This window comes from Alosa alosa, chromosome 9 (genome assembly GCF_017589495.1).
Source record: "Alosa alosa isolate M-15738 ecotype Scorff River chromosome 9, AALO_Geno_1.1, whole genome shotgun sequence".
NCBI classification, from domain to species: domain Eukaryota; kingdom Metazoa; phylum Chordata; class Actinopteri; order Clupeiformes; family Clupeidae; genus Alosa; species Alosa alosa.
In genome coordinates, this window is record NC_063197.1 from 4,536,588 (window position 1) to 4,563,335 (window position 26,748).

The following is a 26,748-nucleotide window of genomic DNA, read 5'->3' on the forward strand; positions in this document are numbered from 1 at the left end:
TGTAAGAGCCTGTTATGCAGAACAGATATTTTTTAGGTAATTAAACAAGTGTTTGAGACCTCGAAAAAAACAGCAGGTGTGCTCAATTTCCCTGTAGTGATTCTTTCATCCGAGTTTTAAAGAACAGGCCTAAATATATTCAGATCTCCATTCCATTCTCTACCTCATAGTCCACTTTATCTACATTTTCTTCCGAAAGTCAGTTGCGAGACACTGATATGTTTTTATTTTGAACATCTTCACCTTGAGTGAATTCTGTGAATGTGGTTATGCAGGAAAAGTAACTGAACGTCCACACACACACACGCTCCTGCTTGTGGCAGACAGACAGGCACAACAAGTGAGAATCGCTAGACTATTGACCATTTTATGAAGTGAATACATCGAATTAACTGTCGGGGCAGTCTACATGGTAGCAGACGTTTGGTTGAATGACACGCGGTCAAACTAACTTTTCTTAAGAGAAGACTTGACCCGATGCCAGAGAGGTGACTATAACTCTCTTTTCTTTATTTGAGTTGGCAAAGTACTCAGTCTAGTAAGACGCAAAGGGGCGCTTCCGTGTTTATATTGCGCAAGCACAATGTGCAAATCAGGAGGGCGTAAAGTTAACAAACGATCTCTGTGCAGGCTTTGTGCAGACATTAATGTTTTTACAAACTTGTGTGAATGTCTAAACATTTGTCATTTTAAACGAAAGTCGATAATGGCCGCTTAACGAAACCATGAGGGCTTTTCGGTCTTCCGAAATTATGCAACAGGGCGGTTTGAAGGCGTCACAAGGGTTTCACTTCATATCTACATTTTGAATGAAACAAACATGTTGTTTCCAGATGTGTAGGCTACAAAGAAGTGTGACGCATTTGATAGAAGTAGCCTAGTGTGTTTAATGTGCCGACTGGTAGCCTACCCTATACTATTCCTCCGAGAGGCACTTGAATGATTACACCCATCGACTGTAAGCCTACCAGATAGCCTACGAAATGAAGCGTGAAAAGCAATAACAGTAGGCTAGCCTATACATCATACACATGGAAGTTAGGATGTAGTTAAATCAAAGGGAAATCAAATTATTTCGCAACAGTTGTTGCAACTACACTACAGTTTTAATTGATATCTTTGCAAGAGAGGGCGTTAATTGCAACTTTTGCTAACGCAAGGTGCGCAGATAATGCATTTAGTTGTAATAAACAAAAAATGATGTTTAAAGAAATGTTACTTTTGGCTGCTTGGGGGAGAGGATAAATTGAATGGGATGACGAGCTGTGTAGAGAGCAGAGAGGAGGGAGGGAGCTGTCGTGAGACGGAGAATGAGCTCAGTCAAGGCTTGGCTGTGGATTGCAGGCCCTTGGTCGACCCCCTTGAAATTGCTGATGACTTGTCACTGTGCTACAGCACATGAGGGAACTGGAGGGAGTCATCCTAGGGCTGTGTACATCAAGATTTTTGGCTGACAAAGCTGGGGAAAACCTAGGGTGAGGTGGCGTTTGGATCGGACTTCTACACAGGAAAGATCCCTTATGTGACAAATGGGGGGGAATCTGAGAATGGGGAAGTGTTTGGACTGATGGTAACTGCACAATAGTGAAACAGGTTGTGAATCACGTACAGATGCACTAATGACTGAGGGTGCCTGAGGTTCATTAAGCCAGATTAAATAAAAAATGCCATCTGTCTCACTGCTGGTTCTGCTGTCACGTGCAGTGGGTTTACATGAGTCACAGACCTGGGAGTGATCCACATGTGTAATTTGTCTTCTCATGGGATGGGCTGTCTGCTGTGATACTTATGACCCTCATTGATTCAGACCTATTTGGTTCTACCCACTCACAAGGTAAATGCACATACAGTCTGCCTGGCTGCTGCTACTTGCAGCCAAACAACAAGTCTTTACAAGTTCCTGTTCGGCGATATCACCTGTTAGGTGATAAAATGTGCACTGTGTAAAATCTGATGTCAGTGGGACTAGTTGATGGGCTATTGTCTATTACGACAGAGTTTTGTTAATTCTTTTTAGTCCATTCTCTTCAGTTGATGCACGATCATAAGCCCAACTTGAGCCAGTGGTGGGGTGCTCTGTGAAGTTAGCAAAGCAGTGATTCAGGCACTCGCACCCACTGGAGGGAATCTAGCAGCTGGTTAAAATTTATTGCACAACCCTGCTATTGGACCACATCAAAGGGCACTGGGGGATCGCAAGACATTGTCAAGATGGGTGTTTGTGTGCATGTATGTGTGTGTGTGCACACTCCAAGGGGTATTGTGTGGTTTCTGGATTTGAGAAAGTTCAGTGTAGCAGTCAAGCAGTACTGTATTATTAGAACACCCTCAGCATGTCTTGAGGAAATACACCGTTTAGTCTTTCTTCGATTTGTAATGGGGGTTGCTGGTACATACTAGCTGTGGTGACATCAGCAGACTTAGGTAAATAAGTCTGAAATTCCGTAGAATGTTGGCTGACATTTGATTTGTCTTATTTGGGTCTAGTTTGGCAAGGGGTGTGTGTGTGTGTGTGTGTGTGTGTGTGTGTGTTTGGACGGCTGGTGGGGATAGCTGAGGGTACCTGATCCCAGACTGGCGTCACTGCTCTCATGCTGATGACCTGGTTGTCATAGCCCACTGAGGACAGCTGCTGGTGTTTGCGTGCACTCTTGCATACCTCCTAAATCTCCACCCAACCAACCAACCTTCAAGAGAGAGCGTGAGGAGCTCTAGGTATGGTACCCTTCCCCGTCTCCCCACCCTATCGCTAGGCTGACCTGGATCTGTGAGGGTTCATGCCTCCATGTGGACAAACAATAACAAGCCTTGGCTCAGAGTGGTGCACATGCAGGGCAGGCACTCGCTCTTAGCAGATATACCCCCTCCATAGGGACACGGTGAGTCACAGGGAGCGAGAGAGAGTGGACAGGGGAAATGGGTAATGGTGCATAAGAACGCTGATCTGCTGCGTTGGGATGCTGTATTGGAATTTGGTTTCTTATAAGGGAAAGAGGGTCCCTTGCCATTTGTTTTAGGATTGAGCCTGATGACTCCTCTTTCTGGCATGTCCAGTACATGAGTTTTATGTTTTCCATTAACTTCCACACTCTTGGGAGTGACTGACATAGTCCCATTTTCTGAGGAAGTGGAGCTCTTCTCGACAAACTCCTCAGGAAAAGGTACAGTACAACATTTACAACAAGTACAATAGAGTCCCCTGACATATCATTAGTTTATTTATGAGACCGGGCTACTCCCAGCAGCTTGTGGGATGTTCAAGGCCTTTCTTCACCCAGGTCAAAACCAGTGAGTAATCCAGGCCACAGGAGAACTGGGAGGTTTGGGAAGAGCACCCTTGAAAAGCACCGTCGCTGAAGCTGAGCCTCTACCCAGCCAAGGATCTAGGAACAGTGGGGATTAGGGCTCGTTTAAACCCTTGCGGGTGAACTGAGGTCTGGTAGTGCGTCATGCAGACATGCAGTCTGACAGATGTGGGATTTTTTTTATTTTGTTCTGGTGGTGAGTAAGATGTGTTGGCTGCGAGGCTGGGAGTGCTGCTGGATCCTGAACGTGTTCTCTCCTGCTGTTCTACCGGCAGGGAAAGCGAAGTGGCTCCATCCCGGCAGCTCTTTTCTGATGTGCGCACGTTTGAGAGTGTGTAGGAGTGCCCCAATTTCACAATCCCTTCTTGCCGCCTGTGTTTTTCCAGGTTAGCGTTAGCTCAGTGCTCGTTCGCCTGAGAGAGAAGGGCTGAAACGCCTCTTCAGGGTGACCCTATCTGTACTGTGGGATGCCAGGCTTAGGGTAGTTAGCCTGCAGGGAAGCGGGCCCAGGTATGGTTGCAGCTCTGATGAATGGAGACCAAAAAAAGCCCTTCATCCTGCCACAAACTGCGTCACTCGTTTGCCTCTGGAGTGCTGAAGCACCGTCACTGCATACGCGCAACCCAAATTACAAAGAATGGGCTATTACATAAAGAAGGAAAATTGAGTGGTGAGAGTATGAGGGGGGTTGATTTAGTTTGGTTCTCATTGTGCTCCTTCAGCATGGACTCATTTTGATTCCAGAAACCTCACAAGAGTGTCATGGGATGTGTTGCTAAGGGGCAGAGTTGAGGGGGAAAGGATGAGAAATGCACTCGGGGCCATGTGGCGGTGGTTTGGGAGTGGTGGCGAGATGTTTGGAGATGTGCTGCTGATCGCGGAGTGAGTTGGCTCTGTTTATTTAGGTCTGAGTCTCCCTGTGGACATGGTAGATGGGAGGAATAACAATGACGTGACATCAGTGGGTTACGGCATCTGAACTCTTGCCTACTGCCACTCCCCTCTAGTCTCACAATTCCACACTCTGTATTTTCTCTCTTTCTCTCTCTCTCTCTCTCTCTCTCTCTCTCTCTCTCTCTCTCTCTCTCTCTCTCTGTGTTTCTCTCTCTGTTTCTCTCTCTTTCTGTCTCTCTCTCCATAGGCTTGCAGCATATAAAACACCAGTATCCTTCTCTCCTGACATCTCCTGCTTTGAGAAAAGGCACTTGGCTCCAAATTTGTTTAGACAGGGCTTCAACCCCCACATTACATGCGACTCCACACAACTTGGCCCTGAGATGAAACTGACCAAAACTAGGGCAAACTGTGCCACACACATACTGTAGACTGCAGATCATAGAGTGAAGATTGGATAGTCTTTCTAGGAATGGACTGGCTTAATAAACAGGAGACATCTCCGCAGCAGAAGCAGTTGCTGTGGAAACCAGCAGTTGCTATGTAAGCCTTGTCCCTTACCTTTATGAAACTAGGGCACTGACTTCAACTTTTTATCTAGATCTAGAATATGCAGGGGAACGAATTGTTGGCAACAGCTAAGATTTACACTTGTTTGAACTGCATTAGAGTACGAGCATCAATGTGGCATTTCTCTGAAACAGCTGGGTGGACCCCTGGTTATCGTCTATTGGTCTAGACAATGTAGATATTAATCTTGGACACAAAACAAGCTCAAGAAAAGAAATGAATGATAGAGAAATGTTTGTTTTATTGTGTTCTGCGGTTCTGACGACTAGAATTTATTGAAGGGTCATCAGTTAACATGTAGGATTCTTTACCTAAAAGATGTTCAAATTATACATGGAAACTACAGGATAATGTGCCACCACCACTTTTCTATGCTTGTCTATGATTTATCATCATTTACTCTGCTCTACTCTAATTTAGACATGCATTCTGAGCTAGTTCATCCAAACAGTGGCTTTCCACAATTCCCTCGACTACTTTAATGTCCATATTTAGACGCTTTGGTCTCTTAACGGTTGACTAGATTCCAGGATGAGACTAATCACCGAAGCCTGCTCACCCTGTTGCACTGGGCTTTCCACAGAAAGGCGCATGGTTCCCTGCACGGGGCCAGACGATGGCCCCACGTTTTGCATTTCCGCGGCGACCCTCCTCATTGCCCTGGGTGATGGTTGATGAGGGATTCTGATTAGGGAGCGACCCAAAGAAGCAGGGCGAGATTCCTGCGGTGGCCTGCGACGTGACGCGATCCAGGAGATTAGCTCCCGGTCTGTCTGCTACTCTACTGTGCCTACGTGCTGTTTGCCCAGTGAAGCCCTCATCAGACTGTCACGGGCAGCCACCCCTCTGCCACACACACACACACACATTCATTCACACACATTCACTCAGACCCTCATTAACTCAATTCCTGTTCCCCTACTGGCAAAAGCATTTTTATGTAGTCCAGGCCTTTTAGCCTAATTAGGATCTATTTCCTCATACCATGTTGCTGTGTTTTGGTGTTGAGTGAAGAGACTCAAAACAAAAAGAGTTCTCTTTTTAACCAAAGACCAAAGTAGCCATGTTGGGTCATTCCATGTAAGTTTTTATTCTTATCCAGATCAGTGAGTGTACGGTGACAGATTTTTCCATGCACGTTCCGGGATGAAGATGATGGATTTCTCTAAGCATACACCGCACCCGTGTCGTGTATTCAGTGAAAAATGCATTCTTTGTAATCAGGGAGTCTTATCAAACGGATCATTCGGTGTCCCTCCCTCCATACAATACTGCCCATACGGGTGGACGGCTCTGCAGCTGTACGCTACGTCCACTGCTGCCAGCGACTGGGCCCCATGATTGGATGTCTGGACTGCGCCTGAACCACAGACCTATTGATGTGGGCCGCTTCCCCCAAAGCCCAGAGGATCAGATTGATTGACTGTGATGTGAAGTTAAAGCCACATTAGATTAGTTAGTTCAGCCCTTTTAGAGGAATGAGAGTCTTCATTGAAATGTGTGGCTTAGTGTGTGCCGCTGCATCTGGTTTAGGTTGTGTGCGCTCTTGCCCTGGTTTGCTGCCCACTGCTGTTTATCTTTGTTTGTGTCTCTTATTGGCTGCTTTTAGAGTTGGGCACAGACCGACTGCATTCTAGCTCTCCTAAGCATATCTCATCATGGGGAGAATCCTACTTTGTGTGATTGTCTTTTCTACTGGCAAGTCAGTCCCTGGGGAAACGTGTGTGTGTGTGTGTGTGTGTGTGTGTGTGTGTGTGTGTGTGTGTGTGTGTGTGTGTGTGTGTGTGTGTGTGTGTGTGTGTGTGTGTGTGTGTGTGTGTGTGTGTGTGTGTGTGTGTGTGTGTGTGTGTGTGTGTGTGTGTGTGTGTGTGTGTGATCGTGATTGAGAGGATCTGATCGCTGTGCTGTCTGTAGGGGTCTTTTAGCTGATTTTGGTTATCTCATGCTCTCGTAGCGTTTTACTTGAAAGACAACACCACTCTCCTATATAATAACCCTTGAAGGGAAAACTGCTGTTGTACTACATTGTGAATATGATGTGTTTTAGTTCCTTCCTTTCTGCTCCGTCAGTGCCCTCTCTGTGTCCAGTAGCCCTGGGCATGATGTCTGTGTCGCAGCCTCAGCTCTGGGACGGAGATCAAACGGGACATGGAAGGTGTGCGCACTCACTGCTTGTTGATTCCTGCAGTCTAGCTCTGCCCTCCACTGGAGAAGAGAGGGACAGAAAAAGTAGGTCAAACCCGGACGGAGGGATGGAGGGAGGGAGGGAGCGAGAGCATCTGTTTTCCTCATTTAAAAGCACGGGGTGACGGCTGCTGTGGATGTGCCGCAGACCCAGGGCAGCATGAAGGGCCGTGCCGCCGGCCAGCTCCCCACATGGATGTTTGCCGTCACCATGGACACTGTGGAGTGGAAGCACTTTTTGAGGATTTAAAGTAGCCGCATGATGATGATGACAGCGAAGTCTGTCTTCATCTCGCAGGAAATGGTGGGATTAATATGCCCTGTAAATTGACTGGACAGGGGCACCATTGACATGGAGCCATGGCCTATGTGTATGTGGAATAACAAGTCATCTTTACAGATTGATTTATGCTGATCTTGGATGATGGTGAATGAGCAGCAGACATGCTATGACCTCCTTCAGTCAAGCAGACAAGTGTCTGTGTGTGTGTGTGTGTGTGTTCCACATCATAGAGAGCAACCAGTACTGCACATGAAGTACTTGGTGATCCTTTTTAGGGTGTCATTTAATGCCCAAAGTGACAGAGATTGTCACACTGGTGTTTGGCTGGTGTATCTGTGTGTGTGTGTGTGTGTGTGTGTTAGCACTGGCTAGTTGTTGAGTGATGCATAAATTTAGCATCCACAGAAAAACAGATTCTTGTTGTGACTGCTTGATGGGTTTGACATTCAGCATGCTTCTAGGAAACCAATAAGCATGATTCTAAGAAACCAAAACTTGACCCCTTGTGCTACCTGTTATGTTTAGAGTGTTAATAACTGAATGGTGTCTTTAATTAGCAGAGTAGAGGATGGCTATACGGACAGCTGGTCCTGTTGAGAAATGAGATAAATAAAATTGCTTGTGTTGTATTTTGATAAATGTAGTATAAAAGGTGGTTTATGTATTAATGATCTGAAATGAATGTGTTGGATCAGGCCCAGTTTGTCAGAATGTCAGTTTATTTTAGGAGCAGGTGATAAGTGGCAAATATTGGACCCCACCACCTGATGTAGGCCTATAGCAATTGAGCTGTAATGTATTAGCAGTTGTAGGAAAAAGCCAGTCGGAAAGGCTGGGGTAGACATTGTCTCCTCTTGTGTTGACACAAAACAATAACCGAGTTAGTTAGACAAGCAGACTTCTCCATTCACAGAGTCAGGCTAAGGACCGGCTGTTGCCATGACGCCAAGACAGACAAGTGGAATATGTGAACTGATTGTGTACTACTGGAATGTCACGTCTGTCACCATGGCAACGGGCGTCTATGTGACCACCATGGTCAATGCAGTCATTCATGTTGTTGGTAGACTTGACATGGTCAGCCGACACATAGCAAGGGTTCGTCTTACAGGGTCTAAATCTTATTTGCGTTCCAGCACTGCCAACTCTTCAGCCATGGGCTTCAGTAGAGATACTGATTGGCACATCTTGCCCACCCGATTGGCCAGATTTCCACAGGATTGCACTGTAGTTTAAGGTGAAAATATTATATGTCTCTGTAGAGTGCAACAAATTCACCAAGTACTGACCAAAGACATGTAATTTATTTCCTGTTGTAATAAAAAAAACTACATGTAAGATGGTGTGCTGGGATACTTCAGTTTAAGATGGCAGCTAGTGAGCGCACAGCCCTCTGGTTTGGATGGAGGACTGGATAGACGGGGGCCACCAGTGGAATTCCTCTGTGAGTGGCTTGTTTGTGTGGGGAAATGGCCGTGTTGATGCATGTGTTTAATATCTGTAGTTACAGCTGCACTGGCTCTGCCCTACCCTATCCCACAGTCCAGCCAAGGTCTTTGACGATGGGGTTAACCTCTGAGCAATAGAGAGCTCTCTCATTTTGAACCAGAATTCTGCCACAGAAATGCCCCACAAAATGACATTTTACATGGAATCAATGCTTTATCAGCATAGCCATTTCACTAGTTAATACAGGTTGGACCCCCCACTCACACACACACACACACACACACACACACACACACACACACACTATTGAAAAATCGTATAAAAAAACAGCTACAACAATCCAAAACTAAATAAAAGGAGGGTTGGTTTTGGAATATTGCCGTATGCTTTCCGAAAACCTCTCTGCCATCATCCTCATGACATCACAAGGAAACCGTGGTGGTCATTCCCGAGACATGAGGTTGGTCTAGAGGATGCCAAGGGTTTGCCCTATAATCTCAGAGAATAACAACCATCCATCATATGTGAGGTTCGCTTGGTTTTAGGTCTTCTCTCAACAGACCTTTTGTCAAAAGACTATGTTCCATGTAACATTTTTTTATATCTTTCACCACAATCTGGGCTTTGTTCAACTCGTATTCACTGTAAGCAGTGTTAAATTCTGATCTATTTGTCTTTTATTAATTAACTTCGGCCTGACCACTTTGTGCGTCTGAATTTGCTCTGGCCACAGTGTGCATGCACTGTCAGCAAAATATGCTGTCAAACCCAATGTGTTTTTCAGGCTGTAAAACTAAATAAATAGAGGTGTTGGGAGTGGGACCCTTTCATTATAAACAATGTTTGCTTTCATGTTCTTGTGAAGGGCATTAATTTCTTGATGGAATGATATCAGTTGTGGTGTGACTGAAATCACTCAAGGTGGCCTATCTTTACACTAATTTAGGTGAATTTTAGTGAAATCAGACTTTTATTTTGTATTTCTAGTAGGATGGAATGGTTTGGTTTGACTGATTTGTTCATGTTGTTAATACCCACACTGTGACTTGACCAGGAGTCTGCTTCAAATGCTGCTTACTGTGTGCATCACTGCTGTAACTTGATTAAAATGTGCATTCATGTGTCAGGGTATTGGATTCATTTAATTTGATCCTGAAATGGCGCAGCATCTCCTATGGCCAAAGATGGTCCCTGCCCACGGACATCTCAGGACAGCCAGGTGTTGCATAATCATGCCATTTAACAGACCCTCACTGTCAAAACCAAGCTCAGTGACCTCTCCGATTAGTTCACAACTCCTAGGTTGTCACCTCTTCACAGAGGTAATATAGTAGCATAAGTCCACCAGTAGGTGGTGCCATTTTGTCTCTTTTTTTGAGCAGCATGTCGTCATAGATTTTAGTTTGTTTTATTGCTGTACCCAGACAATACAGACATTGAACTGAGCAAAATAAATAAAAGTCCCTTGATCAGTTATTTTTTTTAAATGTAATCACATTTTAGCCATTCCCTAGTTTCTCTGTTTTACTGTGTGTGTGTGTGTGTGTGTGTGAGTGTGTCCGCGCACACACACATGTAACTGTCTCTGTCTCTGAAATTGTGCCTCTAGAATCCCTGAAACAGTTATCCACTATCAGAACTCTGATATCTGCACCTCTCCTCCCTCCCTCCCTTTCTCCAGTCTTCTCTGTCTGCATTCATCTGTTACTACACTTTTATTCTCTCTCTCTCTCTCTCTCTCTCTCATTTTTTTTTAGCATCCATCTCAGCTCTCTTTCTGCACCATCCACTCCTCAGCCCATCCACCTCTCGAGTGCGGATTGCTTGAGCCTCTGTCGCCCCATGGAGATAGCTGTAGATGGCTGAGCAGCTCGTCACAGGCTGGTTTCGGATTGTTGCCGGTAAGAAGACCTCTTTAGTCTGTATGTGTCTGGGTAACTGCAGTGTGTTGGTTCCGTGTGGATATACAAAAGAGCAGATGTGTCAAAATGAGCATATGTCTACTGTCAATCCTGAAGTTATTTTGCGTAGGACTTGTTGTACAGAGTTAGTTCACTTGTTGTTTTTTCTCTGTGGAGCTGCGTCAGTAGTAAAGGCACCTTGATCAACTACTTAGGCCGCTAATTCTCTAGGATCTATCTGCAGTGCCAGATTTGAATACATGCAAAATGGGTCAGCCAGATGCTAATTTGGGTCATGTGGCTAGTTTGAGCAGAGAATGCAGCACTTGTCTTCCCCTTCACACCAAAGCAAATGTACAAATGACTTGCATAGAGAGAGGGGGTGGGTGGGCATGGGCCTGTGTGTTTAACATGCTACCCTGGTGTGAAGGGCTTGGGTCATCTGGCTGACACATGCAGATGGGGCTAGGTGACAGATGCATCACTGAGTGTTGTATGTGTACCCACAGGACTGTGTCTCTGCCTCTTAGAAGGGCTCTGTAGTACCATACTCATCAAGACTGAGTTGAGAAAAAACGAAGAACAGGATATACGCAAATAAGAGACTGGTATATTTATAAGACTGGTACATTTATAGATATAAGAATCATATGATAATTTATACCATAAACTCTATCTCTGTCTTTCTTGAGTCTGATGTAAATCTCTGTCTCTTTTTGGCTCCATTGTTCAAGTGGTAAAAATCAGCGTCAGTGCTTCAGAGGACAATCTCCACTTGTAAGCAATAAATTTAAAATAATCAAAACCGCAATGACTGCTAGTACCACTAGATGGTGCCATAGGCGAGAGGAAGAGCAGGAGAGCAAGATAATATGAGTGTGGGGTTGAGCCATAGAGAAAAAGCTCACATGGGTCAGAGCATGACTGTGCTTGACTGGATCAGTTGGGCCGAGGTGTCGTCTCCTGGCAGGTCAGCGCTGGGCCTGCAGGGCTGCTGGAGCAGGAGGGGCAGATTAGATGGCATCTCAGAAACACACGCCAAAGCACATGAGCAGAGCTTGAAACATAACATGAAGCAGACCACAAAACACCATCTCACTAGATAATCAAATATGGAGTTTCTTTGGATGGTATATGATCCAACATTTCATAGATCTTCCATCAGATCAATCAGTGTAAAATAAGAGTACAAGGATATGACTGATTATTAATAATAATATGAATAATGTGAACACCAGGATTCTGGTATGAGTTAAAGTGTAAAATTAAATGTCATGAATGTATTCTCATTTGTAGATTGTAGACAGAAGTATGTGTACTGTAGCACTATGTTGTATAGTTGCAATGCAAATGTAAGAATATACAGTAGATATGGTACACCTAAGCAATAAGTAATTGAAACAAAGGGACCAGATTTCTACAAGATGTATTTCATAGAGCAAATTGAGCATTATCATATGAATCAGTCCCATGGTGCTGCTGCTGCTGCTGCTACCGCTGATGGCACTGTCTTTGTTTTGGACTGCCTGAGTGAACATCAGTAGCTAATTGTCATTCTACACTGGTATACTGGTGTTTTCCTTCGTCGTCTTCTCTCTCTCTCTCTCTCTCTCTCTCTCTCTCTCTCTCTCTCTCGTGTCTCCCTGTGTCATTCTGCTTCTTTGTCTCAGCCTGATTAGTGGTCATCCCTGTCCCATCCTGCCCATTGGCACTGATCCACACCTTCATGTTTAATTAATCACCAGCTTTAGCCACCCCCTTTCTCTCTCTCTCTCTCTCTCTCTTTCTGTGTCTGTCTCTGTCTCTCTCTCATTCTCCCCCTGCCTCATGGTGCTCATGGTTGAGATGACAATCAATCACGCTGACGTCACACTGGTAACATTACCCTGCCCAGCTGAAGGAGGGCAGTGAGGGGGGAGGGAGATGGACAGGCAGAGGGAGGGAAAGAGGGAGGGGGAAAGAGCGATGCAGGCGCAGACTCACTAGCTGCCAGCTGAACCTCACGAAGCAAAGGCACACTCAAACGAGGCGAGTGAGGCAGGGGGAGGGAAACGGATGAGCGGGAGAGAGAGAGAGGGGGAGAGAGAGAGGGGGAGAGAGAGAGGGGGAGAGAGGGAGGGAGGGAGAGGGAGGGGCGGGGAGAGCAGAGCGGGCACACACTCTTAGCACGTTACATGTGAAAACACACGGCCATCTCTCCCCACAGACCTGGATCCGCTACACAGCTAGAGCTACTCAGAGAACGGCAGCAGCTCCAAGCCCTGGCGAGGCAAAGGCACAGTCTGTAGCCTGTTTGGGTGTTGGTGTATTTATGTATGTTTCGTGTGTGTGTGTGTGTGTGCGCGTGCTTGCATGGAGCATGAACAGTCCCTTTCTTGAGACCGTGATATTATTCTGGAGCAGAGGAGATCATTAGTCTCATTCACTTCTACCCTGGCGAGGTACACGGCACACTGCAGTATTACAAGGTAGGGGCTACATACGTGTGTATGTGGAGGGGGGGGAGGAAGCCATGTGTCAAATGTGTGTGGTGGGAGGAGAGCACAGGGGGAGTGTGTGTGTGTGTGTGTGTGTGTGTGTGTGTGTGTGTGTGTGTGTGTTTGTTTGTGTTGGATGTGTATTTGTCTGCCTCTCTCTGGAGACCTGGTGTCAGGAGATGTAAGCTGAAAGCCATGTGATGCAGAACATGCAGCCTCTGATTGGCTAGATGCTGCTGTGACCTCATGAAGCCTCCCGCCCACTCTCTCCCGCCCTCCCTCTCTCTCTCTCTCTCTGTCTTTTTTTCCTCTGTAGCTTTTTTCCCTCAGCATCCTCTGCTGATTGTGTAGGTTAGACCAACGACCGCAGCAGCAGCAGCAGCAGTAGCAGTAGTAGCATCCATGGCCTAAGCATTGGCCCGTCTGTTCTCTTTCTCTCTCTATCCTCTCCTCCATCTCTCTCTCTCTCTCTCTCTCTCTCTCTCTCTCTCTCTCTCTCTCTCGCTCTCCTGTTGGCTGGCCGTGCTGTATGGACTGGGGGAGTGTGTTTTTGCCAGGGGGCTGTGGGCGTCTGGGAGCTTAGTGGCGTTTAGCGAGGCGGATCTGTCTGTGTGTCTCTACTGCCGCTAACTGGGGCCTCCTCCTCCCCAACACTCTCGTTTCAGGCTCCTTGGAGATAGAGGAATGCAAATCTGCAATCATGATGGAAGGTAAGGCTGAATTTCCTCATCATCAATATTCATTGATGTTTTTATTATTGTGTGTGTGTTTGTGTGTGTGATTTGTCTGATACTGTCCTTGTTCCACTCCGTGGGTGTGTGTAATGTGGCTTTAAGTGCCATAAGCTGGCTAGCTATTTTGAGTGCCTGCATTCCGGTGACTTGCATGTCACTCCCGCAGAGGAGTGGTGCCCCTGGATATCTTTAACACACACATGCGCCGACAGATAGCTAACGCACCCTACCGTACATGCTCACACACACACACACACACACACACGTACACGCACACACACACACCCATGCACAAACACAATAACGGCAAGGATAATTGCTGTTTTTTTTCCTCCCCTCCTCTCACCCCTGTGGTAAAGGATTATTTGGATTTATTGTGCCGTAAGGCTTATGCACCCAGCTGGCCCTGCCTGCCTGAATTCTCTTTGTATACTGAGTGTACACACACACACACACACACACACACACACACACACACACACACGTATGAACGAACACACGCTCACTCACTCACTTAGATCAGAAAGGCATGTATATGTTTTATGTATTTCAGGGCATTTGTTTGTTTTAGCATGGTCGAGGAGGGTTTCTGTGTGTGTGTATATGTGTGTGTATATGCGTGTGTGTGTGTGATATCCTGTGGATGGGTCTGTCAGTGGTGTTTCAGCAGCGAGGGGAAATGGATGCTCGGTTGCGTTCACACGCATGACTCCTGGCTCAGGCTTTTATGTAACACATCCTTTGTGCAGGCAGGGAATCCAAGTGCATTTCTGGCCTTTGTGTAAATATGTTCTTGGCCTCCCAAACACCTGATTTTTTTTATTTTTATGAAGGGCAGCATCAAAGCTTTTATCAGCGAAATGTGCTAGTTATTGCTGCCGTGTATTTTTTTTTTATGAGATTGTGGCGTTTCATTTGATGGATGTAGCTCCTTCTCTTGCTCAGTGTAGTAAGCAGGAGCACCCAGGCCACAGCAAGTGAAATGTCTTGCTATTGCAGCATGAGTAATGTCATTATTCAGGCCTATTTGGTCTGCTGTCTGCCCGCCCTCTGCTCTCCCTCTACTCCATGTGCTTCCCTACGCTCTCATTAGGGCTGCTGTACCTCGTTACAAATACTGACACACACTAAGTGCCCGACCGGCTGTGTGTGTTTGGCAAAGACTAAGAACTTAGACCTTTTTGTGTGTGTGTGTGTGTGTGTGTCCATGTGACGCACTGCTGTCCTTTATTCCAATCATGACATTATGAAAGGAGTCTTTCTCCATCTTATCTTTCTCTCTTTTGCTGGGCCTGTGTCACATTTGTTTGCACTGTTGTAACGGCACAATGGACCATGCGTTAATGATTGGCCCTGGTGTTGATTCTTAATATCAGGATTTGGTTTGATTTACATGTACACTTTGCCAATGGTTAATGCAACAATCTGAATGAGGTTATGGCGGGATTCTGACAGGTATTTGTTTTCCATGCATTTTGCATACTGGTATTCTTTTCAATGGGGTTCATATTTGTCTGCTTGGGTGAGCTGTCAGCTGTCATTTGGACACTGTGCTCATTTGTTTTATGTGTGTCAGAATTACAAAACAACATGAGACGTATTACACCACAATCCACTCGCGACTTTTTATTGCACATTAGCAGAGAGAAGAGCTTTTAAAATGCCTTGTCTTTATGCCTCCTAACCACTTACTTCTGTCAGGCCAAACACTTACATATGATGATTCTAATACACTCTGCTATACTGATATGTTCTGAATGAGTGCCTATGGGGAGAAAAAGTGGCTCTGATTTATGTGTGTGTGTGTGTGTGTGTGTGTACTGATAATGCTAATAACTACTGTTGATGATGGCGTTTTATGTAAACAAGAGCAGGCTTTCTGGGGGCCGTAAAGGATCGTGACCCAGGGGTAAGGTTCCATGAACACGACTCGTGCTGGCTTACCCTCGTGCTCAGTGGTGTCTGGATTATCAGATGGTGTAAAATAGGACTCTAAGCCCTTCCCAAGGAGCACGCTGTAGTGACCGGTAGCACTCGGGAGAGAAGGCAGACAGAAAGTGGAGTCTTGAGGGGAAACCTCTGGTCCACTCCAAGCTGAACTCTAGGTCTTTGACCTTGAGGTTTGATGTAGCGTGATTTAGTCAGGCAGTCATGTTAGTCAGTGTGTGCTAGTTTTATTTCACTGAAGGTTGTCCACCATACAGTGATTATTCACAAATGATTGGCATATGCTGGTATGACTTGAAATGTCATATGGCTTTTTATTTTAGGGGGATGTAAGCAGTTGCTGAATCTCAGGCTTAGTGTCTGCTTTGCCTCCCGAGGATGCTTTCCTTATCGAGTGAGGGTTTGAAGAGGGAGGAAGTCCATGTTGCTGCCATGCTATGACTAGATCTCATAGATTACTGCTGTTTCTGCACGCTAGCACAGGACAGCCTCAGTTCAATGTGCTGACTTTCTGTTGAGGCCAGAATGATCACTGACCATGGGGCCATGGGCTGCCTTTCAAACATGCGGATAGATGTGTGTTAATAATGAAACACATGTCAAACTTGATTGATTGTTTTCAGTATTTGACAAATAATCTAGAATGTGCAAAAAAGAAGCCAAATCAACAGAAATGAGGTACAATAATACCTCATCACAAACCGGAGAAATGCACCTGTTAAATCAACTAGAAAAATGCTTTGGAAGAGGGTGCATTTTGATTGAGCCAGACAGCCAGTTGGCCTCATCAATCTGCAAAGGATCCTTGCTCTTTATTCCCCTTTTCTTCTCCTACCATTGGGACTTAATCTGGGATTTGGAAGGGACATGTTAGCCCAATGTTTGTGCCAGCTCCTCTACCTAGTATTATTTTTAGAACCTTGGGTTTTTTGACCCAGGTTTCTACTGTAATGAAACCAGGGTTTTCTTGGTCTCTCTCTCTCTCTCTCTCTCTGTTTGTGTGTGTGTGTGTGTGTGTGTGTGTGGTAGCCTCACTCTATATGGCACATCATCTCCAGCTGTTTAATGCGTCCTGCCTGACATGAGCACATCTGTGCACGGTTTATGTAGGACATATTTGCATATATGCTAAATGATACTGGCTTTCGTCTTGTGCGACTTCTCCTCCATTTGATGTACTTGATCACATAAGGGTTTTAGATCAGTGTGAATACATTTTACTACAAGTAGCTATTCCCAACTGTAAACCCAACATGCCAAATGCCATATCAGTCTTATCAATTGGGTTTCAGGCACAGAACACTAAGTACATTAGTTATTCTGTATAAAATGGACACGGACTTAATAATTAAGGATACTATTTTTTTTTTTTTTTTTCATTCAAATGGTACATTATGACATGCTTTAAAGCTATCATTTAAAGTTATCATTGAATAAAAGTGCACGCACATTTCACAAAAATTAAACAGGTGCTTGGTATAAGGCTGATGAGCCAACATGGAAAAATAAAGAAATACCCACACACTGTCATATATGCTCCCAGAGTTTATTTAAAGGTGCCATGTGTAATGTCCGCCAAAAAATCAATTCATACTCCACATTCCATAAAAGATGGGGGCAGTATACCTCCAGAAAGTGAGTTGGTCTACCCTAGAGTAACAACCGAGAAACGTGTATTGCAGTTTGACTGGCGGTTATGTTGCCCGCATACCGCCTCCCATGGCCGAAACTGGTATTATGACACCTGTCGGGATGTGGCTAGTAATTTAGCATGCTAATTCAGGTTGATATCTCTGCAGCACTATACCTTGTCATTTTTTAAATGACTTCATCGCCCTTATTTCTTCTCATTCGTTTGATGTGTGTAGCTCATTTTTTGGATATTTTTACCTCAATTCTTACACATGGCACCTTTTAAGCTACAACATTTTAACGTGACGAAGACCTCTAGTCGAAACATTGTAGCTTAAATTAACCACTCTGGGAGCATATATGACGTTGTGTGGGTATTTCTTCATGTTTACAACTTTAAAGCTACTCACTCCAAAGCCAGGCCTTTAAACAGTAATTGAGTGTTGGGAGCTCATCACCTGAGTATCTCTTGCAAAGTTAACTCGCTAATCGTACATGAGCACCTGCTCAAGTGGCTTGCCTGTGCAAACATAAGTGAGTGGTCTGTTTCAGATGGCCAGTATTACAGATGGACCCACCATGCTGACTCACTCACTTCCTCCTGGGTTGGGTGGACTGGCTGGATGGCACATCACCAACTGGCTGCTAGGAGAGGGGCGTACAATACACACACACACACACACACACACACACACACACACACACACACACACACACACACACACACACACACTTTTGAATGGAGGCGGTGGTGGATAGTTTCCTGTGGATAGTTTAAGGATCTTTCAAGCCATACCCCACCCCAGAAGCTATTGCTGCAGGAAGCAGAATTTGTTGTACTAACTTTTTAGCCTTAAAGTCTGAGCATGGGCAACATTGCACACACTGAAGTGAAGGAGTGTAGATGGAGAATACATTTCCAAGAATACAGCCAGCAAGGAGATCAGCTTTCTAGAGATAGAGGGAATTAGGGCACAATGCTTTGTTAAATCCAAAGGAAATACAATTCTGTGCATTTGAAGAAACTAAACCTCATGTAAGCAGTACAGTACATAGATTCAAATGAAATGTGACTGCACTTGAGGATTTGATTACATGGTACTATTGTAATTACAAATCACACTGCTGATCTCTTCACACGGTGTAATTGCTGCAGTGAACACTGCCATTACTTAATCTGAAAAGTTTGCTCATTTGCGTTCACCTATGCAATGTTCTGCACAAACGTTAACATTTTAGTTTACTGAGAGAATTGGCATGCGGTGATCTGTGTGTGTAGCTAATAGTCTGTATCATTACAGTGTGTGTACTACACTGTTGGCTAATAATCAAGTGATGAACTGGTGAACATGAATAGGTAAATGAATGTCATCTCTTCCATGTTGCACTTGTTTCATATTGCACTAGTTTCATCAGCTCACACACACACACACATACTGATCAAGGGCTTGTCTGCTGGTCTTGTGAAGGGATGTGGTGAAAGACAAATTGGGGCTGTTATAAGATGAATAAGGACATGATTTTCATTATAAGCTATTACCATAATGCTTACACCTCAGTTTAGAGGCTGCCCTGGTTGTACTGGGTATGCTGTGTGGCTGCCGTGGTTGTAGGGTCTCGCCTAACAGGGTGGGCCGCTCTGCATCATGCAGAGTGCTTAAGTCAACAGTAGCGGAGCAGTTTGGCAGCCTGGGGAGGAAATGGCTTCACTGTCCCAGTGTGTAGGAGTCCTCTCAGTGCTTTCAAGTGCACTGTTGGACCTGACTCAAGCCTGAAGACCAGAACACATGGCAAGGGAATGCTGACAGAAACGTGTGTGTGTGTGTGTGTGTGTGTGTGTGTGTGTGTCCTGTAGTGGTTCCAAATTGTACCATACCAGTGGTTTGAGTTTAAAAGTATTCCTTCAATATTGATGGGTTCACTTGAGTTTGGGGGAAATGATGTATGTGTGTGCCCTTTTGTGTGGACTGTGTTTGTGTGTGTGAAGGGAAAGAAGTATTCCATTAGCATCCAAGAGAATGGTGGATTTACTGTGATTGGGCGCTCTCTCTTGCTCAGTGAAGTGCAATCAGAAGATGCCCTCATTGTCCGGGGTGAAGGGGCCTTTGTCAGAGTGAACAATGATTACTGAAGACAACCAAGATGAGATTTCATAGACGAATAGAGAGTTGTGTGTGGCACATTGCTGTTGTGTTTTTAATGCACTTGGTTGCCACCAAGTTGTAGTATATTACAGATGGCAATAAACACTAGACACATGTGTCCATGTATGTCCTTAAGCATCTATATCATCGGCAATGGGTTTGCTACACTTTTCTTGCTGAAAGCAAAATCTGACATCGAATCTTCCATTAGACACTGCACATGCACTGGTTTTCCCTCTCTCTCTCTCTCTCTCTCTCTCTCTCTCGTGCAAACCAACTGTATATTTTTAAAAGTTAAAATAAACATTCAGGTCTAGTACGCCTTAAAGACTGTATAAAAACATCTGAAACCCACATACAGGCAAGAGCAAACTTTGGATGATGGAAATGGCTCGTTATTTTGATTGTCTGTGCGGATGCATGAGGACAGAATCTGCCATACTAAACAAGATCATACTAACAAGATCTGAAATGATTTTCATTAGCTGTATTGATTTTCATTAGCTGTATTGATACTGTAGTTTCATTAAAATTACTTGACTTTGCATTTCTGCCTTGTGATTGCTTAAAGGAATTATCCAGAGTAAAATGCACTTTAGATCAATTTACGGATGATTGGGAGTACATACGTTGAGTTGACATCAAAATCATGTCATTTGGATGTGTTTTGAGAAAGTTCGATTTTACCGTTTTTAGTCAAAACTCGTTAGCCTGGAAGTGACCAGGGCATGTTATTTCGCTGCTACAAAACACTATTTTTATACCTCTTCTACAGTTCCAAACAACATTACACTTACGTGGTAGTGAGTAGAGGGTCCTAAAGCCAAACTGAAGTATCCCGAGGTCTTTATGTGGCATATTTAGGGGAAAGTCCGGAGGAGTCGATTGCCTAGTGTGGAGTAACACACTCTGGAAATTCACAATTTAAATTAGCCGCTTTTAAAAAAAAAAAAAAAAAAACATAGTCCAGTATTTGTTTCAAATTGAAATGAAGTTGTATGCAACAGCAAACCCTAGCTTACTAACAGGTTGGAATTTTGAAATGTCAGGTGACCAGAGGTGGAAAAAGTATGAAAATATTGTACTCAAGTAAAAGTACCAATACCTTGATGAAATATTACTGAAGTACAAGTTAAAAAAACCGATCTGAAAAATGTACTCAAGTAATAGTAAAAAAGTAGTTCATTTAAAATGTAATTTAAGTAAAAGTTACTTAGTTACTTTTTTTTTTTTGGGGGGTTTGAGTGTTAAAGTAGTACCCAGGGCATGTCTGGGCCCATGGAGAGTGGTGTGGAGGGGGGTGGACAGATAAACTGCAGCCAAATATTGATTCCTCATTCCTCAAAGTTGCTTGAATTTGCCATCCATGCTTTTGCTGATGCTCTGTGCTGTGTGCCAAACCTACATCCTCTAGTTATGAATGCCAACTGGTTGCCCTCCAGTTTCCCAGAATGCTTTGTGATGAGACATCTCTGGTGAGCGTACAGTAGTCTTGTAACATTTATGCCAGATTGAAATGCAGTCATCGTACTCAGCCAGCATGGTGCAAACTTCAGTGACTGGAATCATAGAGGTGCAGGAGACTTCACAGTGACCATTTGCTCATAAAGTCCAATATTGACTTCCTCCAGCGCCCACTCACAATGTACACCACTGATTAAGCCTTTCTTCACAGAGAATCTATTCTCTCCCACACTCACTCACTCTCTCACACACACACACACACACACACACACACACACACACACACACACACACACACACACACACACCTCTGCTGCTTCCTGTTTGTCCAAAAGAGAAAGAGAGGGAGGTCCCAGGGGATGGGTGATTTCATTTGTTTATGTTTTATTAATCCCCCTATTACTAATTCAGCCTCCTCCCAAAGTATTTATGGAATCTTCAGCTCACCTCTCAGTGACCAGCTGTTGTTTTTTTTCTGTGTGAGTGTGTTTTTCTATGTGTGTGTCTCTGTGTATGAGTGCCTTTGTGTGTTAATGTTAATGGACATAGAAACTGACTGTGTGTGTGTGTGTGTGTGTGTGTGTGTGTGTGAGTGAGAGAGAGAGAGAGAGAGAGAGAGAGAGAGAGAGAGAGAGAGAGAGAGAGAGAGAGAGAGAGAGAGAGAGAGAGAGAGAGAGAGAGAGAGAGAGAGAGAGAGAGAGAGAGAGAGAGAGAGAGAGAGAGACTCAATTTACTCATGGATATTAATTTGTCATGTCAATCAGCTGCCAGCTTCTTTGAGGGTTTGAATGGCAGTGAAAGCAGCAAAATGTTGCCACTCTTTGACTTGTTCCCAGTGGGGAGTAGATGTGTCCTTTTTCATGGCTGGGTTGTTTGTGCACCGGAGTGTTTTATGGAGTGTGGGGCATATTCCAGATTTCCAGCGTGATGACAGTTGGCTCTATTGGGATGTTTGTGTCGTGAATCTCTGGGAGAGCCTCTCCGCTTGTATGGGGGACATCTTTTAGCCAGACAATCCAGCTGTCATCATCATCAGACACACTCATTCTTACTCTATCTATTTATGACACACATACACACACACAGAGAGAGAGAGGATTCACAGGGTCCTGTGTAAATGCAGTTTGCAAATGAACAGTGGCATCACAGAGAGGACTGATGGATTGAAACTGGCTCTACTGATTCTGTGTTTTCTGTGACCTGAGAGAGGAATTCGGAGTGTGAATATGAGAGGGATCTGAGCTGAGAGAGGAATTCAGAGTGTGAATATGAGAGGGATCTGAGCTGAGAGAGGAATTCAGAGTGTGAATATGAGAGGGATCTGAGCTTGCAAGCAAGTGAGAGGCTTAGGGAGGGAGCATCGGAAAGACTGCGCAAAAAGGAAATCACTGCCATGTTCTCCCTGTATCTTGGTGTCCGTGAATGTATGTGAAGGCCGGTGACTCATCTACATTGGCTGTGGGCTCTGTAGTTACGCCAATGGTAGACCTCATAGAGTTGAGAGGCTTTACTCTTAGCCTCAGTGGGACCGTTAGCGTGTTAGCTTGTTAGCCCAGAGGCTTAGCAAGCTCATCTGTGCTACCTCATTACTCATTCATCCACTCCGGTCACAAGCCTCATATCTCACACAGTCGCTTGCATTTTGTCACAGTTGAACGTTTCCATGTTTAAATGTAGCCTTGTGGCCATGTTGTAGTCTTGTCTTGGCTGTTACAAGGAAGCCATTTGGTTTTATTGTCCATCATTCGGGAGTCCCTCACTACACTGTATGACACTTTAATGGCTGACTGGACCGTCCAGTGCCATTTCTGTCTTTATGGGCACTTGGTAGATGGTTATTGAGGCCCCAGTGCTGTAACGCAGAAGGTGTAATGCGGTGTGGAAGCTGCAGGAGGGGTCTGAATCAGCAGCGCCTCATATAACCAGCCCTGGGAGAGACTCTGTCCTGCGCACTTTGTCCCTATTTGACACATGATGATGACTCATGCCGAGATAGGATTTCATTAGAGAGCTCACGTCTCCCTAGAACATAGAGAATTCATTGATTTTGAGAGAGAGAGAGAGGCTTGTGTGGAAATGCTTGCTGACTTTTAATGATGATAGGCTACAACCCTGTAAAAGCCAATTTCTGAACAAATTTGCTCTTCTCCTCAGATATTATTCACAGGTTGGTTCCCCCCAAACATAACATTAGGTGGTAATCTCATTATATTTAATTCTAACTTCTATATTCCTTCAACATTTCCATTCTGTCATTAGTGGGGTGGAAATCAGTTTGCTTACTCACATTCACATGCAATGTCTCCAACACAAGGCCATAATGTGGTTTTAAGAGTGCAATATCCAGTCATGGCTATCAATAACAAAAACATTTCTTGACTTGATATAATGAAGGCATGATTTACAACCTTGTTTTTTTAATAGTTGTGGTCATACATCTTCTGCATATTTGATCTACTGTTTTAGTTATTGCATTGCTTTTTATTAAATTTCCTGGACATCAATATGAAAACAAACTCATGACATGAAGAACCAGGTATTTTCAAAGTTTAACGTTTTATCATTAGGTTAGGTCTGAAAACTAAGAACTACATCTTGCACTCTTCAAACAGGAAAACTGATGAGCAGCTCTCGTGTTCTCCGTGGCGTGTTGAGCTCCCTCTGTCCCATTGACATTGTTTGGCCTCACTGAAATGCCATGAGCCGATCTCCTGACAGGACGCGGCTCAGTGAGCGGCAGGAAGGGTTCCGTGCGGAGAGGAGCTGGGCCCGCAGGCGGCTGGAGCCCTTTTTGGGATGGAAAACAGCGTGCCGGACCTCTTCAGGTCACACCGCGTCCCTCTGGTGCTCTTTACCTTTTAGAGGGCAAATACATGAGTCCTCTACAGCCACGATAGGGCTTGCTGACAATATGGTGGGTTTTAGTCATGCCTGTATTTTTGCTTCAGTTGGGTTGTTTTGTGAGTGTTTCTTTTGGAGGAGTCATGCTGTAGGGCCATGGCAAGAGGAAACCAAACATCCCAGGCAGGCGCTTTAAGCTGACGTCGGTGTTAGGTTTCCTCATTTCTGGTGAAGCATTCTGCTCAGCCCAGCGTAGTCATTTTAATAACAGCTTTCACTTACCCTTTAACTGACACAGGGTGTGGCTGCAATTAGTGACGCTATATACAACCCAAGCGCCGTGTTCTAGACGAGGGAACTGACCAGGCTCATCTCCTCCCTCGCCAAAAACGCCCAATCAGCATCTTCTGTGGCCTGTGGTCGAAGCGCGGAATCTGCTGCGCCCACAAGGAGCCCCTCCGGATTCCAGCCATAACGCTTAATGGCCGCACGCTGGCGGTGCCACCCTTTTGCCGCCCCAGTCAGGGTGATTGCAGTCTGGGGTGTTTAGGGGAGATTAAAGGCATGGGGCTGTGGCTGCTGTTCCACAGGAATCCACACACCCATCTCCTCATTATCTAGTCTGGCAGGGAATACGGACTGGACAGAGAAACAAAAAAAAACATTCACACAGACTGACAGAGCATGGAAGATAGAGAGAGGGTGAATCATACAGAAGGAGAGAGAGACAGAAACAGACAGGCAGATGGAAAGATATTTTTTTATATAATCAAGGAATGCTCATTCACTGTAATGGCACTCTCTAAGAGCTATTGACATATTTGGATGTTGGATTAGGGACTACTATACTAAATTCAAACATTTACACACACACACACACACACACACACACACACACACACACACACACACACACACACACACACACACACACACATTCACTCACTGTGTCCCAAGGTTTAAAAACCTTGAATGTTTTTAAAATAGCATCATGTGATTGACCGTGTATTGTTAATGTATATTGATTAACAGTCCTAATACAAAATGGTATTTATTTTAGTAGCAATTAAGCTTTTTCTGTACATACTGTATTGTCTGGGGCAGAGCCATTAGTTTGATTGGCTGTTGCCTTGGCAAGCCATCTGGGCCCTTGGCATAAGGGAGTAGAGGAGAGGAGTGGAGACTGTGTGGGTCTGTGGCCGTAGCTGCAGGGAAAGCACTTCCATGTCCTTGTCCCATACGGCCCTCTATTATTTCAGCCTTGAGATGGACACTATTCCTGACCACAGTCAATGGAGAGGCTATTCCAGCTCCTGTTTATGTGTGTGTATGGTTGCGGTGTTGGTCGGGGTGGGGGGGGGGTACTTACTTATTTTATTTATCATCATCATAAGCAGTGCATCATTAGTGTCATCAATATAAATGAGATGTTGGATTTCTCTTCCCTTCTCTGACTCCACTGTGTCTGCATAATCTGGGATAAACAGAAAAACCAAATGCTGCATTTGGATGCTTGGCTGCATATTCACAGAGCATACTCTAGCTGTTTGGACTCCAAATTCACAGAGCATACTCTAGCTGTTTTGGACTCCATATTCACAGAGCATACTCTAGCTGTCTGGACTCCATATTCACAGAGCATACTCTAGCTGTCTGGACTCCAAGTCTACATTGATGTGTTGTTTTAATCAGTTGACTGCTGCCAAGTCCATTGTGACACCTGCCTCAGACACACTCAGAGTTGAAAATAGCCAGGGCTATGCTTGTCCTAATTAACTCAGCTAAATAGGTGATTAAATAAATAATAAATGAGTTTATTGAGCCACTGTGTGCTGAGAGTTAAAAGTAGATTAGATCTTCAGAGATTCAGAATCCATAGAAATATTTTCATCATTTTGCTCTAATGTATTCATGCAGCACCATTAGCTCAGGCATTCTCCCCATGCACTCTGCTGTGCAGCACCTACTCTATGAACGTTCACCTGGCCCATGAAATTGGCTCCACATTAGCATCCCCATTTCAAATCAGCCGTCTGCTCAGCGAGCCATTAGCGTGGTCACTGGAGTTTGGTGCACAATACGCACACAACACCACGAGTGTGTACTCATTAGGAAGAGGACCGGGAGTGCCCTGGGAGTTGGATAATAGATATTTGCATTTTATATCAAATGGTATTCATATTGATGGTTATTTCCTCAGGGAAGCAGATAAATGTTATTTTTTCCATCTGTAATTCCAGGTTCTGTTTCTATAACTTTGTGTCAGTGTTTTGTATAGCTGATCTGTTTTGTCAGTGTGCAAAATGATTTTGTAATGATGTAGAATGTTGATTTAGATATAGAATCTCATTTTATTTGGTATACTGCATCAGCTCTGTCCTTACCATGGCAAGTTCATGCCAAGTTACAAAGTGAGCTCCACCTTTTCCAAATAGGGTTTAGCACCATGAGTGATAAATGGGCAGAATGGGAAAGCTGGCGCGGTGCCAACTAAGGGCTACTACACCACTAGCACCACGTATGTGTCTAGACTAGATGCCTATCGACACCATGTGTGTCTCGCTTAATCAAATGGGAGTTTTGGAAGTAAATACAGCAAATTCCACACAGTACAGAATCTATAGTGCACTTCCAAATATTTATCTCCAAACATCATAGCAAACCATCTGTCTTCCTATTTCAATGAACTCTAAACCTTGGTGGTGTGTTTTGAGTCAGTTAAAGTGGTGTCCCAAAGGATGGATTATATAAGCATTCTGTGTATGGGGGCTGGATGGCATTGCTCTATGGCCATTTCTTTCTGACTGCTTCATGCTGTAAGGGCGGACCACAGGGCCATGCCTCTATGGAAGTCATCACATTACTGATCTCTCTATAATTGCTCCCAGAAAATGCTCAGACCCAATCTCCTGGCTTTTGCTGA

The 26,748-nt window shown here is 44.6% G+C and overlaps 1 protein-coding gene across 3 annotated transcripts in view; it reads left to right on the forward strand.

Annotated features, from left to right (window-relative positions):
* Nucleotides 1–282: 282 nt before the first annotated feature.
* Nucleotides 283–26,748, forward strand: part of sgip1a (SH3GL interacting endocytic adaptor 1a) — a 71,808-nt gene continuing 45,342 nt past the window's right edge. The window contains exons 1-3 of one of the 3 annotated variants that reach the window (XM_048253358.1): nucleotides 283–488; nucleotides 10,443–10,586; nucleotides 13,729–13,773. In XM_048253358.1, coding sequence (XP_048109315.1) covers nucleotides 10,544–10,586; nucleotides 13,729–13,773 — 88 coding nt within the window. In that variant the 5' untranslated portion in view covers nucleotides 283–488; nucleotides 10,443–10,543. Of the gene's footprint in view, nucleotides 489–1,517; nucleotides 1,835–10,442; nucleotides 10,587–12,767; nucleotides 13,055–13,728; nucleotides 13,774–26,748 lie in introns of those variants that run through there. The other 2 variants (XM_048253357.1, XM_048253359.1) reach the window with 2 other exon arrangements.